Raw genomic sequence first — 19,016 nt, forward strand, 5'->3', positions numbered from 1 at the left:
TGTGTATTACACTGGTTATTGGCAACAGTTTCTGTAAGCTTCAGGAATATTCCTAACGTTGCGTTTACTTGTTATCTGTTGAAAATAAAGCCTACTTAGAATGTGTTTGGTTATTAAATAAGACACCCAATAAATAACATGGATGGGTATAAGTTTAGGGAACTAAGTCTAACAGCAGACACAGCAAACATTAAACTAAATTAAATTAAACAAACCCCGCAGGCGTTGTGGTTAACCACAGTTGGCTGTAGTTAAACATAGTTGGCTGTTTCCTGAGCTCCAGAAGAGACCGTGAACGCCTCTCGCCGACATGTTTCCCCTCCTCCCGAGTGCGCCTTGTCCCCTCCATCTCCGCCCTCTCAGTGCTCGGACGGTGCGTGTAGCTGTGGGTCCAAGTCCCGCTCTGGGGGAAGACATTTTAGGAAAATCGGTCGAGTTATTACGTTCAGCGGACACTTAACGCGAACTTAAGATCAGAACATTTCAACAGTTTTGTGCGGTGTGTTTGAAGCTACAGGAAAATGGACCCGATGACTCAATCCACCCAGATATCGTCGTCGCAGGGGCTTGGCGATGGACATAATACTGCTGCCAAAGACTCCAAGATGTCTGGTAAGAAATAACTGTGAAATATTTACGAACTTCACTGACCTCTTTAATTGCTTTCATGCCCCCATTGCCAGGTAAAGTACCGCTTGTTGCCCTTTCGGTATATTTAATTTCTCGTGTATGTCTCCCACTGATGGCCTGTAGGCTACCCCGTGTTGGTTAAGCTAATTTTAGTCAATATAGAAGCACCTGTGGTGGTTGACATGCAGACAGAACTGTCTTATCTGCTTTGGCCTGACTAATGTAAAATAAAAACACTGATGAGCTCCTTTCCTCTATCATTTTAATTCTCATAAAGGTCTATACCAGCACCAGTGATTGAACATTGGCCCCTAGCGCCGCGTCTCGTTCGACCACGGAATATTTTGTATCCTAAAACCTCCTTTTAAACTCGCGTCAAAGCATAATACAGTAAAATAAATTCATAATGGCCTGTGTTTACATTTATTTAGGGTAATCTAGTGTTGCGTGTTACGTTGTTTACATAGCTTAAACGCCATATGTTCAGCAAAATAAAAGCCGTTTATATAGTCCCGACACATGCAGCGTAAATACATGATTATCTGAGACTCTAAACCATGAACAATAATCATTAGAACGTAATGTTTCGGCGCAGCACTGCAGATATATTGTTTCTGGGCTGGAGCCAAACCGCTTAAACCCGCACTGCCCGTTTGTGCTGGTGTTTTGAAAATGGTACGACGTCACTGAACAAAAGCTCATACATTATCGTCGTTAATGGTCGTTTATTTCCGCCCAAACGTTACCGATGAATCCCGGTTTTAGCAGTGGACATCCATGCAGACAGGTGCACTGCTAACAAAGGGAGGTGCCAGGCTGATGCTAGCTCTTCACTGCTTATTGTGTTACAGGGAGTGGCACCTTCAGCATCAGGCCATGTTGTTGGACCCCCTTCTGAACCTGGGTGTAGCTGGGGCTGGGCATTTTCATAAAGGTCGAGATTCGTTCATGTCAAATCATCAATGATAACTGGGTTTTTATTTAACCCATTTTATCTTTTAATCAAGGGGTCCACACACAGCCAGTCCTCTGTGTTTTGGAGCTGTGTATAGACTTTATTTTTATAGCCATTTTTATTTGTTTTTTTTAAAAGAAAATATGAACTTGAATTGAAAGATGAGATTGATAAATATGTGGGGGACCAAAATGGTGGTTATTTTCTTTTTCCATGTTGTCCATCCTTAATTGTAGCTGAGCTCTTCATCCAACCAGGCATTTGAAAGTTTACTACCTGTATTGTGGGCTTTAAAGGAAATGCACATGGTCCTGATGATCTACATTGGATAGAGAGTGTTTTCCTTATTTTATGTTTCAGTTTGCTTTTGCGAAAAAACCTCGTGTAGATTTAACATTTTGTAGTGGAATAATTTCCACTTTAGAATTCTAGTTATTGTTAAGCCTTTTAGCCACTCACATTTTCCCTGAGGATGTGCAAAGGTAAAGAGCATAACCAGACAAGATATTGCTTTGTGACATTTGACAAAAACAATGTGTCGATTGAAACATTCCATGATAGATAATGGGCATTCGATCCGCGCTGTTCCGGGAGCACTGCTGAGTCATCAAAACGAGCCCCATTCTAAACGTGCCAAACTACCAGACACTTAGCAACAATTTTAGGTCAAGATTCAAGATGGTTTTTGACACTTACTTGGTTTACGTTTTATTGCTCGATTATGAAATTATGTATTTATTTGTTGTTTTGTGCTACATTTTCTAAAATTTACCTTCTCAAGTTGACTAACCTCTTGAATGTACTTTTTTAGCGTTGATAAATGAACTTATTTTTGAAATAGATCCGGAGTATTCTGTTCAGTGCTGCACAAAGCTGCTGCTGAGCCCCGAGACTCGACCTCCAGTGTAATCAGATCCACTTGTACGGACAGGGCAGCTGCAAAGCACACATGTATTATCACACCACCAGTGCATCAAGACTGGGGCTTAAACTGTTGTGAAGCACATGAGGAAAAAGTTATTTTTGTCAGCCCTTATTATGTTGAAGGATAATACTAACGTAGCCAGTTTATCTCTATAATCATTTACAGTAACGTGTACAGAACTTTTGGAAAAGTGAGAAAATGCAGCTTGAAGGCTTTATTGCTAGTAGTTTTCACTTCAAGTTGAACATGATGACGACTTGCTCATGCTGGATATGTTTTCTACAGTAGCTGAAAGACTGAGGGTTTATTTTTACTTCTTTGAAGTTTATTTATATATTGGTGTAAAGTTGAGTGAAATGGTCATTTGATGGATTAAGTGAAAAGCATGTTTCAATTCTAAGATCTTCCAAAAAGAGTTGTATCAAGATGACACCGCAAACGGAAACCTTGGTTTTTTTGGTGCACTTTTCTCTGCCTGTTGTTGTGTGTAAAGCTTGTGTCAAGTTCCTAGTTTGTACATTTTGTTCACTGAGAATGGCAATAAACCCCTTTTCTGATTCTGAAATGGTACAGGGTTCTTCTTAAGCTTTGTTTGTGAACATTACAGCAGCAGTTCAGTATGGTAAATACTTTGCATATTACGCTTGCTTTTGTCTCATCTTGTCACTGGGTCTAGTTTAGTTTATGATACTCTTTTAAGTGACACAAGTCACAAAGGAAGTGGCACACTTCAAAATGAGGACCTCATTACACAAACCACGTTGTTACAGATCCCTACAGGAAGTTGGCCATCTTTAAAAGCTCCCTGACTATTTACACATTTGTGTGAAAGGAAAGGGAAAAGCAGGATTGTGCTAATGTTTAACAGTGGTGCTTTATTGGAATGTTCTGAGCCTGCAGTCATGTAAAGGTTAAACCATGACTGCAGGCCACTTCACACAATCTGTCTGCTTCCTTTTGTTTCTGCTGAATAATGACCCAAATGTACATTTTCAAAATCATGACAACTCTTTGGCATGTTTTCATTGTTGCAATATTCAACAAACATTTCAACTCATTGTTTTTACCTTGTAAGCTTCTGCTAATGTATGATGTATTATGACATTTCCAGTGGCAGGGGTTGTTCCTTCTGTGGTCATGTCATATCTTGGAAGCTTTCATGGGCAGTCACTGTCACAACCACAAACATTGATTGCACTCTGCCCTGAGGTCAGTACTGGACTGGACACAAATCTACTGCACATAATACAGAATCACAAAATGAAAGAGCCTGGCCTTGGTGCTGTAGTTGCGCTTGTCTGGACCAGTTAAATGCAGCTATTTTCATCAAAACGGCTCCAGGTTGCAACATGTTTTTGAATGTTTTTATGTTTGTAGGTGGTGCATATCGTTTCTAGGGCTGTAACTAACATTCTAACAACCTCTTGTTGGAAGCTTCTTGATGGATACAAATTAAGAATATGGATGTTCTTGTTTTTGTAGTAATAACACTGCATAGGTTTTTATCTCAAAGACTAGTTTCCTAATGTTGCCAGAATGATGAATTCTCACAATTTTTTGAGTTCACAAACTCTTGAGAATCAAGTCCGCATCAGCGGTGAACAGGCCAATCACATGTTAGTGCCCGCAGACAGGACTGGAGCCAATCACTGAGCAGCATTGTGGTTTGGGCAGAAGTCAAAACGACTGAACCTAAACAAACATGGCGACGCCAACGTATTTTTTAGGAGAAATACGGACAATTTTGTCGTTCGAAAACGTGCACACAATGGAGCTTTGTACATTGGTGGACGTGAACGAGGACTGTGCTTCTGAACACTGGATTTAACTCAGATTCTTCTGCTTCTTTCGCTTCGACCAATCGGCGTGAAGTATTATTTTTTTCGTCCCGACAGCTTTCGGCGTTAACATTCCCAGATTGATTAATGTGAAAAACTCCATTCAGAATGAGACACAGATCTGTAGGAAACTGCCAGGTTAGCCGTTTCCTGGATTTTATAATCTATAGCATTTGATTATTAAAATAGGCAATGTAAGACTGGGCAACCTAAATATTTAGGAAAACCTAAATATTTAGTCTTTTTCTGATCTAGATATACTATATCCCATGTTTTTTTGAGAATAGAAAATTTAACTAATTGTTGACGTTGCCAGTACTCAGCTGACTCACGTGTGCACAGAAGTTGTCAGACTACTATTGTGGTCAAAGAGCGAAGGTGTGGCATTTGTACTGTGTGAATGTGAGTGAAGGAATGTTGTGGGACGAGGGTACGGCATCCCCAACCTGCCCGGCCTGTACCACTCCACGGGGCAGAGGCACCACACCCCAGAGCACTCTCTACACCTGAGTCAGTGCAGCCACATCCTGAGGTCACCAGGTCAAAGTTTGCCTTGAACTCTAAGCTGGATTCATATGTCATACATTTCACAAGACTTTCTAAACTCTCTAACATCTCACTGACTTCTGCTGGAGTTTGCTGACATTCTCTTTTCATCTTAAGCTAAAACCAGCAATACCGGCATATCAACCATCAAGGAAACAAATCTTTTTAGCAATACCAGTCTAGTTGGAATTGACTTAACTACAGGTTGCTTGAAGGAGAACACTTTTGTGTGTATTTGTTTGCCTCATTTGTGTTCATTCTGTTTGGACCAGGATAAGTTGAATAGTTCTGCATGATGCTTCTCACTCTCTGATGCACAGTTGTAGTGGCTGAGTGTAATATAGAGGCTGGATAAGTCTTGTCTTAAGTGCTAGGTTAAGAGATGATCATTTTTGTGTCCTTTTTTATGTTTTCAGATTCCTTTCTTTCCTCTTCGCCTGTATCTCTCATTCAGTCTCCTCAAGGCAAGTGTCTGGTTCTCTTTCTGCTGCTCGCCTGCTCCTCCTCATTTACTCTCGCTGGCTTGCTCTCTTCATCCTGTAGTAATATCTATCCCCTCCCCCCCCCAACCTGCTCGCAAAACCAAACTGCCCAAGATTAATACCAGAAAAGTCAACTCCTGGCTTGCTGCCTCTTAAACACAGTTCCTACAAACTCTCAGATGCTCCTCCATCTGTTCCCAACAGTCAGTAACTACCCTAATTGTAGCTTTGGCTGTCCTATTTGTTATAATTCTGACCTTTACTCTACTGTGCCTTTGATAAATATATACTTCTGTACTTACCCTTGGCCTTAATTCCTTTTGCTTGCTTTACTTGCAAAAATCTGCATCGTGACATTTTATAGTTGATCTTCTCTCTAAATGAAAGTGTAATATTTATAAACAAGATTTATTTATTTTTCTTAACCTGGAAATTTATTCCTAAATTTGTCTTTTCATTTGTATTTATTATTTTGTATTTTCATCAGAATTAAATAATAACTGATCAGTTTTAGCATGGCAATCACCATTTGTTAGTCTTCATTTAGAACCATAAACTCTTGACTGCAGAGCTCAGGCCCATGTCTGTGAGCATTATGTAGGTCACAGAGCTACCAGGTTCGAGAATCCCAAGATTGCCACTTTATTTTAAGAACGCAGAGAAGTTCAAGTTCACCGCATGCATTCAGAGCTGATATCTAAAAATGGATGCAAATGATGTCCCACAGGGGGTAAATTCTGCTCTCCTCCTGCCCCTGTATCAGCGCCTGGCACGGCCCTGGAGGATATAGCACTGGAGACTTTACTGTCGGTGGTTGGGATGGCCTTTGCTTTTGGCTGCTCGCTGCCCCAAACCCACAACCTGCCGCAGCTTTAGGCTCTGCATGTTTCACACTGCATAGACTTTTATCAGGTTTCCTTTGATCAATTTTGCTTACTCCATCTAGAGATTCAGCATTTTGAATCATGCCAGGTAGTGGATAGGACGATGGAAGTCAGGATTTTGTGCGCACTAGAGTAGGACTAAAAAGAGACTGGCCTTGTGCAGAGATTAGTTGTTTGTGGTGCAAAAAGCATTTAAAAATATGTAGTATTTCCACAATCTGCCCATGTGCCTGATCCAAAATGTACACAAAAGTTACACGGACACACATGGACAATAACATCCATGCAATACAGAAATGTAAAATAGCAGAAATGGATCATTCACTCCCAAAATGCCAGCTAACTTTGTTTATGCCTTCTCTATTCTGCTCTAATATAAATCTTTCCATTCATAATGAAATAATTAACCAATGCTTTTTTTTGTTGACTTAGGTCTCCCATGGACTGATTAATCGACTAAGACCAAAACCTTTTATAGCACTAGAGTAGAGTGCATTTGTTAATGTAATGGCTTTAATCAAAACGTGGAACGTTGGTTTTAAATTGACCAGAAATGAACAAGGGGTATTTGATACCAGTTCGAACATGGTAAAGGCACAAAAACAGTTAGACTTTGTTCTGTGATAATTTCTAGTATAGAATAGGGCAAACAGAACTTGTTTGTGTCATAATTGCATAACTTGAATGACCACAAACAGAAAACGTATTACATAAAACTGCTGCTCATTTGGCACAGTCTATGACTTGGAGGCACATTACAATGTGTGGCTGTTAATTTTACCCACATTTGACCCACAGCAGTGATTTTATACAGCTCCCTCCATATGTTTTGATGATCGTGTGTGCAGTTTCTTTAACACTCAGCCACATTTCAAGCTGTTCAGGAATTTTGCTACAATGTTAGGAAATCCATTCATGTGGCTCTATTGGAACAAAGCTATAGTGCGCCTCTGTCCAGGGCATTGTAGAGCAGTCAGTTGGGCTTCAGTCTATGGTGATCATCTAATGTACAAAATTCTAGACATTTTCCCATATGAAAGAATGTAAAGAAACCGGTTGACTATTGGTGGTGGCAGTTGGTGTTATTCTAGCATGACTGGTGCTGAGAGTTAGGATCATGTGATTTCAGAAACGGTTGCTATAAGAGCATGCTCAGACTAACATGCGCCAGGGGCCCACATGCTGAAGACAAGATGATTTATTGATCTAGATTTTGATTCAGAGGTATTGCTTTTTTATTGAACAAATGTATTTGTTTTTATTTAAAGTGGATTTAGGCAGTGTTGAAAGATTTTACATTTGATGCCGGATGAAAATGCGCTGCACAGATCTTGCTACACCCACTCTCACTGGCCACCATCACAACATTCATAAAGCCAGATATTTTTTGCTGCTTCCAACTGACCTTAATTTCGACTTTCAAAATATTAATTTTAAGAATAAGGGTTGCCATGCAGTAATGAGTGTCATTCATATATTTTGTCAGGCCGCAATGCATGAAAGCTTGACCTACAAAGTTGATAATAAGATGCATGGATATAGAGTGTTATCTGTGACCCCCCCCTCCTCTTTCTTCTTCACTGTCCCACTTGGTGATGCAGACAAAAAGGTTCTAGGGGCTGACAAGAACAGTGAACTACACTTCTCACAGTCTACTTCCAGTCCGTCAGATGACCAGCCAGATTCCCCCGTAAAGACATCACCTGTTTCAGAGCGCATCAAAGCACTGGAAGCGCTTTCTGCAAAGAAAAAGGAGCCAGATTTCCGAAGTGATGGCTATTCACACTATAGAGATCGTCATACAGACAAACGTTCTTCCATTGAAATTCAAAAAGCTGCTTTTGAGAAAAATGAAAAAACATCAACTGCTCAGAAAATGGACAGCGCTGCAGATAAAGAGTCCCCAGACTCACCATTTGAGGTTCTTGGAGACTGCAAGCAGCTGAAAGAAACTGAAGAAACTGAAGAATGGATGAAAGCTCATTTACCTCCAGTTCCAGACTATCATTCAGGCGACATTACAACAGGTCCTGCAGTTTCAGAAAATGTTTACTCCAACCAAGAAAAAGAAAATCTCACACCTTTGGCCTCCTCTTTTGTTGGTGTCCCAGATGATTTCATGGACTCTACTGTTAAAGGTGAAAATCTTGAAGAAGATTCTAATGTTCCCCAAAATCCATATGCAGAGGAAGAGAGTGATTTTGATCTTAGATTCTTACCCACAGCCTACATTTGGAATCAACAAGAAAAGAATTATGAAGCTGTGGTTCCGGTGGCACCTGATCCACTTGTGGGTTTTGGGTCAAAATCACCCCCGGCATCTTCACCTGAGAAAACCCAACTGACATGTGATCCAAACCCACCAGGGGCAGTTGAAGTGGACAGCTCGGGGGAGTCTGATGAGACTGTTATAGAAGATGGTGTTCCTGTTCAAGCTGCTTCTGATTTTGAAAGAGATGTTTCTTCTAATTTACCCAAAGACAATAAAGAGCCTACACCTGTAAAGTCTGTGAGGAAGCTTATGCAAGTCCCAACTATAAATGTTATTGAGACCGATGAGCCCAATTACAGTGATGAAGAAATGGAACTGGAAACGGAAGAAGTCGAAGAGGAAAATGCGGATAATGCTCAAGATATAAATAAATCTCCCTCTGATAATACTGTTCCTGAGAGGTACTCGCCACAATCCTCACCCGTGGAGTCGGACACAGAGAACTCTCCTAAACACAAGAAACAAGACGCATCTCATGAAGCAGTTGTTCAAGGACCACAAGAAGCTCAACTTGCAGACAATTCCAGGATGCAAGCAAAGGACTTTTACAATTTGCCAAAGAATGATCCCGTTGAAGACTTTTCTGACCACGACGATGAGTGGAGTGACCAAACAATGGATGTAGCAAATCCCGTTGTAGCACATCCCGTTATTGCAACACCTGATCCAGCATCCTTCACCGAGCCCAAAATGGATGAAAAGGTCACTGAAGAAGGCACAGACGATCCACTTGAAACGCACAAATCCCAGACTTGCTTTGTACACGATACAATTTATGACAGAGAATCCTTTGATTATGACTATGATGCACCACCCTCTCCTGCAGATGACAACGACAGTGAGCCAGATCTGGCCATAGACCAACCTTACACCAACCCTTTCCTTGCCAATACTGAGCAAAACGGCACCCAAAGCAACGCTGAGGAGAAGTGTGCCTCAAAGACTGAAAACAATACTTTGACCAACCAGGATGCATTTTCAAAACAATATCCACAAGATCCTTATTCTATATTCTATACTGCCCCAAAGAGCGCAGATGAACCAGATGTTGACAATGGAACCCAAAACATTCATGTAGATGACAATTGCAATAAAATCAAAGACGAGACTAGTGAAAAGCAACATGCTAAAACAGATCTAATATCGGTGACAAAAGAGGGCCCTGACAGGATTGACGCATCAAGTTCAGAAGAAGACAGTTTTGTGCAATTTATGCGGGAGTGTCTAAAGTCAAAGGAGGACGAAGCAACTCAAGGACAGGACCATACCATCTCAGACAAGATGGACGCTCTCCATGTTTCCCAGTCTGTAGTTATGGACCTTGAACAAGAGAAGATCACGATTAGCGATCTCAAAGAGCTTGGAGGCAGTCAAGAGGAAGAGGAAGAGGTAGAGCCACCACTTCAGTCTGCTACACCTCCTAAACCTAACAAAGTAGAGCCCAGCCTTGCATCTACACAGCACAACACACAGTCTACCTGTCCCACAAATACCCAGCGCCCAAGTTCCCGATCCAACCCTGCCGTTGACGGCACGTATGCCTGTGAGGTAGAAGCCATCGATGAATGGGTTGCAGAAGCCTATCATCTTGCTGAGCATGTCTTGACTGCTGTACTAACCCACTTATCAGGTAACTTCTTCTTTCCAAACTGTAGACCTGCTAACCATAGACTGCTGACCTGTAATCCAACTGCATGTTCTGAAATAATATATAAAATCCTAATTTCCCTCCTACATTGTCCTACACTAATTTGTGTTTTTTTTTTTTTTATTAATGTACCCTCATGTCCATAGTTTTGACAAAAAAGGCTCAATATTTTTTTTAGGTCGAGAAGTCATTCATATAATTTTTACACCTGCACATATTTTAGGGGTGGATGATATTGACAAAAATCAATATCTCAATATTCATATTCGAATATCTAAATAATAACTATAGACTACATTATGTCAACCCAATGGAAATGTATTACAATTTCTGATATGTAATATAATCAAATTTATTAACGGCACCATTCACAATATTATCCACATTTCAATCCCTAACTGCTGAATATGAGACTATTTTAATCTTATCATTGTGCCAGTCCTCCAATGTCCGCACACTATTGCTTTTCTTATGGGACAGTTGTTGGTGGTTTAACTATGGAGCTCAGGTGTTGGCTTACAAGTACTGTTTAAGAACGCAAAGTCACTGGTGTTGGGTTTCCATCTTCAATCGACAAGTCAATAATAACAGCCAAACAAAAAAAACATTTGGCTCTACATCAGAGCATGATAATGTAAAATTCATAAAATGTTTGCACATATTTGTGATATTTTTATGACATAATTATTAGCTTGTTAGTGGGGACCGCTAAAAGGGGGTTGTGTTACTGCGGTCAGGATACACTCAGCCCCCACTGTCGCTTCTGTACAACCTGATCTCTATTCCGCACACATAGGGGCCAGTATAGGCAGCAGACAGTCTCCAACACAGTGGTTCAATGTGTGCTGCATACCTACGCATGAGTAGTGCTGTTAGGGGCCGGCAGCAGTACTTCACATGCAAAAGGGGGACCAGATTCATGTACAGTTTAGTCGGTGTGTCCTAGACGGTGCAGATTAAGCAGATCCTGTAAAAGAGGCAATATTTGTACCTTAATGAAATACAGCTTTATTGTGGCATCTGTGTCCTGGAGTCAGGAGCTGTGGCTATTTTGGAGCTCCTCTGCATTGCTGTTCCACAGTTCTGGGGGTTATTAGGTGGGTGCTGTTGGTTAGGTGAGCCTGTATTTCAGAATCCATGCAGCACCGGTAATTTGCTTTTGCGATATCTGAGGTTTAATATAGAAACCTGATGTGAAGACATTTGGGTGAAGGGTCAAATGGATCACACAGTCGGTGTTTATATTTGAGATTTGAGTGGGGTAGTAAACGCTTGAGTCACTTCTCTAGTTCATTGCATTATGAACTGTCAATGCATTTTTAAAAAAGATTCAAGCTTCCAATTTAGTCCCAATGGCTGTCTTTTAAATTAGTAATTTCATATGAAGATACATTTATTTTGTAGCTCAAGAGCCTACTCTTTTTAAGACACCGTAAATAAAAATTGTCTGGCAGGGCAATGGCAAGAGCAGTATCTGTGACATCCAAAATAAGTTTATAGAGGGTCGGTGTATGGGGGTAAAGTGGCGTGAGGTGTGACTGTGGGACCTACACAGCCTGTGCTGCAGCTGAACGTGCTGGAGCAGCTGAAGGGCCCTGAGGCACCACCCGCCTGCCTCTTCCACCTCACATACAAGGCTTTTCAAAGTCCCCCGTCCCACCACGCTCTGAGAAGGAGTCTCCCTCCAAGCAGCCCATTGCAGCATTACATAACCTGCCTGTCTTTTATACAGCCCATCACTTCTGCATGCATGACTTCCCCCTGAACAGGCACTACGGCCAGACTATTCATTGTGCAGAATTCTATGACAGTTCCAGCTCCAGCATTAGGTCCTTTTTTGTTTATGCCCACCACCTGACTGGAGGAGAAGCACAGGGCTCTGTTTGAAAGGTTTAGAGCAAGTTGCATCAGTACAGGGCATGTTATGATTACACCAACCTTATGCACTTGAAGAGAAACACTGCTATAATGTTTGCTACTTGATATTTTTATACTTTTCTTATGTGAAGCAGAGTGTATTATCTATAACAATCACACTTGTTCTGTATTCAGCTCTAAAGTTGTAAAGTTTCTCCCTACATATACTCAAAACTAATATCTTGTCCTTTTGGTCTGTATAGTGAAGGACTTGATCCACTGGCGAGACCCCAAGAAGTCGGGCGTGGTCTTTGGAGTGTCCATGCTAGTGCTGCTGTCGCTTGCAGCCTTCAGCGTCATCAGTGTGGTCTCATATCTCCTCCTGGCTCTGCTGTGCGTCACCATCACCTTCCGGATCTACAAGTCTGTGGTCCAGGCCGTGCAGAAGTCAAGCGATGGGCACCCTTTCAAGTACGCATTTACTTTTTCTGACTCCGTTACGAGAAAGGACCATTTCCATAACCAGCTTAAACATGTTTCAACTGTTTCGTTATAGCCTGACGGCTCCTGTAAAACATTTCAATGAATAAACGAGTACATTCAGTCCTCTTATCTTTCCTAGACTGTCTAAGATGTTTAAGTAAACCTATAGAGGACGTTCACTTGACGTCACGCCGTCACGTGATTCAGTTGCGCAACCGTTGCGGACTGCAAGAACACACAGATACATGTAAACGGATACACGTAATACAAGTACACGCACTGTGATGTCGGACCTTTCTGCAAATTATGGACTTTCTGAATATGCTCACAAAGCGCGTTATTTATCTAAGATTCGTGAGATAGGATGCCCAGACCCGTACTCCCTGCCGAAAGCGATGTTACAGCTAGTGTTTTAAGCGAATCTTCGGCAGTAACACGCTACCCGAACATATACAATTACCTGATCAACAAATTGTCTTCGTACACTGCTGAAGCACTGACGAGTTACAAGAGCTTGAATGGACGTGGCAGGATGAATTAAGGAACTCTGTCTGAAAATGCGTCTTTATCAACTTGCCCATACGTGATCATTAGCAAAGTAAGCAATTTCAATTAACCCTCCCGTCAGCACTACGCTACTAAAATAAGTAGGCTAGGCATTGTAGTAGGCATTATTACGCACGTAAACACGCCAGAAAGATCGCAGATTTCAGCTAATATTGGAGTCATCCTAGCCAATATTGGAGTCATCCTAGCCATAGCCATCCTTGTAGCATAGTAGCCGAGGCAAAATTCTGACCGTTTCCTGACGATTAGTGCATCCAATTGCACAGCAAGATTTACCTATCTTGGGTCCAGGATGACTCCAATATCAGCCGAAATCTGCAATCTTTCTGGCGTGTTTACGTGCATGCTCGTCTGTTGTCGTCTTTCTTGGCGTCCACAACAGTGGAGCCACGCGTGACGGCATGCATTTCCTCTATATAGGAATAGGTCTACAATAACCAAAGAGTTTCTTGTACTTGCGACCCAATCACTCCAGTGAAGCAAAAGGTCTCGTCCAGATGAGATGAGCACAGATGATGGGCAGTTCGCTCGCTCAAAGGCTGCCTAATGTTTCACTGAGACACAGAGAAGGTCAAGAAGGAGTCTTAGGCACGAGACTATGCCTTTATGCTGATTGTTGATTTCTCACTGAATGAACAAAAATGGTGTTTCTCCTGTGTATTTGCAATTGACCGCTATGTGGATGTAATATTCAGTTTTAAAGTCTGAATGGCCCACTGTACATTAATAGGCCATTAAATGACCAATTATAATAATTGCTACATCTACATTTATTTTATTTATTATTAATTTATTCTGGAAAACCCAATGAGAGAAACGTTCATGTGTACCCTGTCAAGAACGTGTGAAAACTGCTCTGTGAAACCACTCACGCAACCGCAGTATAGATTAGAGAAAGTTCCAAGATGCAGGTGCAGCATAACAAGGCTTGCTTTTCCTAATCAGTCTGTTCTCAAGAGACAGACAAGCCTTAAATGTCACATAAGCGCAAGGCACATTGACCTACAGCTCTCTGCAAACGGGCGCACAGATAGGTCGGGGCACACCCTCAAATAGTCTTATATGAGTTAGAATTGTCCATTATTTTATCTTTCTTAACCTCTTGGGCTAGGCACTTTAACTACATTACATGGATACATGTGTGATTAATGTAAATTTACTATGCATCAAAGTCTGTCTTTAAAAATCAATGTATAATGTCAATTATATTTTTTATTATTTACATTTCGGGAGTGTTCCTAATGTCCTGCTCCTTCTGCAGATCGCTCATTGAAAAGGATGTCAGCATCGCCCCCGAGACCTTCCGCAAGCACGTGGACTCCAGTCTGACCTACATCAACCGAGCACTGAAGCAGTTGAGCCGCCTCTTCCTCGTCGAGGACCTAGTTGATTCCCTGAAGGTGAGCGCTGGAGTTAGGCCGTTTTGCTTGACAACATCCTGCCCTTTAATTATTTAGCTCAGAAAGATTCCCTTTTCAAAAGCTCTGATCTGATGACATAGTTAAGACACGTTTATCCACAAATGCATGCTATGGTATATGTAAGTCACTGCATGCTTTTACACAATTTTGATTTGAATTGACTGCTGGAGATCTGTGCCGTTGCGCCTCGCCCTGAACAGGTGCAACAAAACTAACAGGTGAATCCAGCAGTGACATCTCTGACAGCTTCTGAAGGGCGGGTCATGGGTGTGGGTGTGACTTACTCACTCTCTGGAGTAAATCATCAAATAGTTTTCATATTTCACATTTGTGTCAATGCCAGGGGAGTGGTATTCATAGTTAAATATATTTTAGGCAAGTCACATTAAAGCAATTTTTTTTTTTTTTTTTTTTTTTTTTTTTTAAAGCTAAAATTGTCTGTCTTGTGTGTGTCTTCTGTTCAGTTGGCTGTAGTCATGTGGCTGCTAACCTACGTAGGCGCAGTCTTCAACGGAATCACCATTCTCATCCTGGGTAAGGACCATGGGACGTCTTCAAAATAACATGATGGGATATGACAAGGGTTCTAATTTCCTCTGTAGAATTATCAGTAGTTTTAGTTTTCCCGAGGAATGAGGGCACAATGAACATGAGTGACATGACATGCAGGGGGCTGACAGCAGGGCAGACTCTCGTAGGTCAGTCGCTCTGGATGGTACTTAATGAGGTCGGTGAGCTTCTAACTGACTGAACCTACTGTTCTCCTCGTTAGGGCCTCCACACTATAAACTTCTGCGTTTATTCCTCTATAAACCCAGTCGTTGATTTAAGGAAGGTGCAGAACCGCAATATCCCTTTTTAATAGTAGTAGTATCAGTATTATTATTTATTGTGACTACTGCTATTACTACTATTATTACTATTATTACTACTATTACTACTATTACTGCTATTACTGCTATTACTGCTATTACTACTATTACTGCTATTACTACTATTACTACTATTACTACTATTACTACTATTGCTGCTACTATTGCTGCTACTATTGCTGCTACTATTGCTGCTACTATTGCTGCTACTATTGCTGCTGCTACTATTGCTGCTGCTACTATTGCTGTTGCTACTATTGCTGCTGCTGCTATTGCTGCTACTATTGCTGCTACTATTGCTGCTACTATTGCTGCTACTATTGCTGCTACTATTGCTGCTACTATTGCTGCTACTATTGCTGCTACTATTGCTGCTACTATTGCTGCTACTATTGCTGCTACTATTACTGCTACTACTACTATAGAGTGGGTGCCAAGCTGTGATGTGAAATAGCAGCACCAGTGGAGAGTATTTTTGTTGATCAAAGTATGTAATATATGTCTAACCATGTATGTCTTTTCCCGTCCACAGCTAATATCCTCCTCTTCGCGATCCCTCCCGTCTATGAGAAGAACAAGGTGAGTGTGCTGCCGTTGGCCTGTTGTCGCAACACTGCTGACATCATGTGGTCCAAAAGCAGTGAGCTCACTGATGAGTACGGCTCATCAGACACTGAGGCCTTTGAGGCACAGCTGCTCAACATGAAGTCATCACAATATACAGGCAACACAATGTTTGGAGGGGCTGTTGACAAAAAGGAACATTTAAATAGCTTTTGAAATTTGTGTCAAAAACAATGATCTTGCATAGTGTTGCTGCTGTAAGTATTTAACTTGAGCCGTTTTCTTTTCTCCAGACCCAGATTGACCAATACATCGACGTGGCGCGCACTCAAATTAACTCCACCATGGCCAAGTTAGTATTGTGTACTTGCACCCACTTTCTTTATTTTGGTTGGGGGGTAAAAAGCTCAATTCTAAGTTTTCCGTTTTACTCACAGGTTGCAAGAGAAACTTCCCGGAGCTCTGAAACGCCCCAAAAGTGAATGATTGCCCACCTCCAACCAGAAACCATTAATCACCATCATTGTCATTTACGTCATCTTGCATACCTGCCCCCGGCCCCTCTCTGCCGCGCCCTGCCCCGGTCAAACTCCGCTGCACATCACCAACCGCCTGTCCCACTGAACCTCGCTAGCTAGGGGGGGGAAATAAATTATCTAAGCTATTCTACTCCAAAACAACTGCGCAGCCTAACTCGAGCGTAAAGAACTGTGCCTGTGCAGACGGAAGTGACCCTCTTCGCGCCTGCGTGCCGGCGTCCCGCGGGGGAGTGGGCAGGTGGAGTGAACTAGACTGAATCGACGAGCTGGTTCGGTTTTGTACAGTTGGCAGGTGATGGAGGAAGACTGTCACTCAAAAGCAAATGTCTGTATTTAAATTACACATTTCCTTTGGGTAATCTAGGCCAGAGTAAATTATGTAAAAAAAAATGTAACTAATGTGACTAGTCTTTTCCTGCTCTTGCTCTGCAGTTATTGGTTAATGTCCGGAGCCGGTTTTGGCCTCGCTGTTACGGATTGGCCTGTTGAGTTGTTTTCTTTCATCTTTTACCGGCACTTGTGTTAAAGTCTGCAATGCACTGATGTTTTGTTTTCTAAAACCCTCGAGCAGGTTGAAATAATAAAAAAGGACTGGAACACTGAGCCAGCTGTGATAATTTGGTCTAGTTCACCCTCTTTGTAAATACTCCTTTGAAAAGGCTCTGCTGTATTTAACACATTAGCCTTGCTTTTTATACCCCAGCTCGTACGGCAGCGTTATGCCACAGTGTTGAGGTCTAACATTCACCTGTAAATGTTGCGATTCTTCTCACTACTTTGCTCATAGTCGATGGCTGCTTTCACTCTTACTCTAGCGTGGCATAGTGTTGGTTAGCTTACATTTTAAACAGGAGATTGTGATTTTAATTTCATTTTTCCCAAATGACCAGTTTGTTTGAGATGAGGCACACTCCCTAATGTGTGGTCACAGCCTCTGATGTCTACAAACCTGCTGTCTGACCACGTTGGCTTTTACAATTGGCTGTTTTGATTTGATTTCTGGTTAATTTATTCTAGTAATTTTGCATTGCCGTGTTGGGATCCAAACACGTGTTTTTTTTTTATGTGGCTGTACCGTCATTAGGGAGGAAACTTCTGAAATAAGTGTAGCTGGGAACGTAGCAGATTTTTGGGGCGCATATTCATCTATAGAACCCTTTTTACTTTTTGACCGCTGTTAAACGCATGTCATAGGATGAATGCCCCTTGATATAGGCTTTGTATCATATTCTAAAATATTTTTGTTCAATATAATTATTGTGATTGTTTCAGTGGTGTTTTGAGTAAAGTCACGCTGCGTGACGACATCTCCACATCTGTTTTAAGAGAATGCAGTAGGATGACCGTTCATTTCATTGTCTTGTCCAGGAGTTTGCATAGATGTCCCTTAGTCGCAGTCCTTACAACATTCCTTACTATGCATGCTCCTTGTTGCCATCTTGTAAACCACACTGTCAAAAGCAAAATACTGATCTACAATAATGATTGGGAAGGCTTCACCTCTCCTGTTTTTATGGGTCTAAATACTAATAAGAAACTGCTTAATTCTGCTATAGAAGATTAAACTATTGTACAACCAATTTATTTATCATAACCCTTTGGAATTGTGCATTAAGATGACAATAAATGTCCTGTTAGTACTTTAGTGTGAATAGGAAAAATGGAAAAAGATAAATAGAACATCTACAAATAATGTAGCTTGACTTATTTTGTTTCTAAACTGAAATTTATAGCAAAATTAACAACTAATGCAAACTCATTTAAGATTATTGCACCTTTTTTGTGTTTAGACAATTACAAAAGGTTGTCAATATATTGGATATTGAAGGCAATTTATTCAAGTTGATTATATTTCTTTTACCGTAGATATGTAGGTTGCAGATTGTCCTATTAGAGACCAGTTGTGGAGCACACACTGCACAGAACAGTACCTTTTAAAGTTTGGTCAAATGTGCCACATTACCAAAGCCAGGACTGCAATTAAAATGTATGAAAAAAAATATGCTATTTTTGTAAACCATGACCTCAAATTTCCATGCTCTTACCTGGAGGCTGCGGCTCTGGTCTGACCTCACTGCTTCTGCTGCTGTGTTGTAATAATTAGCATGCATAACAGCATATTTGAAGGTTCTCTGTAGACTACTGGGACTCTGTGAAGTAAAACCTCCATAAACTCACTCATCTGAAGCATGTCTTTCCCCCGTTGTCCTCATCGTGTGCCGGGAGTGTGTGTGACTGTTCTGTCTTCGAAAGTCTTACTTTGACTTACTGGTTATCTAGATGGAGTTCACTAATATCAGCTGTTTTGTATTAGCTAAGACTTTTGTTGAACAATTTAAGCTTTGGGAAAATTGTTGCAAGAAAAAAAAATTAAAATTTGAAAAAAGTGTGTGGTCTCTGTACTGATGTCGAAGTGAAATTAATAAAAATGCGTCAAAGGACCATATTTTGTTGGATTATTTGTGCACAAAATGTTAACCCATGAAGCGAACTCGGTGGGAAAAACACCAGATTCTGAAATTGTCAATGTAAA

General features: G+C 41.2%; 1 protein-coding gene across 3 annotated transcripts; it reads left to right on the forward strand.

Annotated features, from left to right (window-relative positions):
* The first annotated feature begins 302 nt into the window (after positions 1–302).
* Positions 303–18,925, forward strand: rtn3 (reticulon 3). 3 transcript variants are annotated; one of them, XM_072458916.1, is made up of 9 exons: positions 303–612; positions 5,311–5,358; positions 7,862–10,162; positions 12,301–12,508; positions 14,349–14,487; positions 14,973–15,042; positions 15,913–15,959; positions 16,238–16,296; positions 16,382–18,925. In XM_072458916.1, exons 1-9 carry the CDS (start codon positions 522–524, stop codon positions 16,428–16,430), a joined length of 3,012 nt encoding a protein of 1,003 aa, XP_072315017.1. In that variant the 5' UTR covers positions 303–521; the 3' UTR covers positions 16,431–18,925. The 3 variants fall into 3 exon arrangements, with proteins under 3 accessions (XP_072315017.1, XP_072315019.1, XP_072315018.1); XM_072458917.1 differs by lacking the exon at positions 7,862–10,162 and having other exon boundaries at positions 325–612; XM_072458918.1 differs by lacking the exons at positions 5,311–5,358; positions 7,862–10,162 and having other exon boundaries at positions 323–612.
* Positions 18,926–19,016: the final 91 nt, after the last annotated feature.

The sequence above is a fragment of the Eucyclogobius newberryi genome, unplaced genomic scaffold (genome assembly GCF_026437365.1).
Source record: "Eucyclogobius newberryi isolate DKJ021-1_F unplaced genomic scaffold, fEucNew1.0.hap1 SCAF_22, whole genome shotgun sequence".
Classification (NCBI taxonomy): Eukaryota; Metazoa; Chordata; class Actinopteri; order Gobiiformes; family Gobiidae; genus Eucyclogobius; species Eucyclogobius newberryi.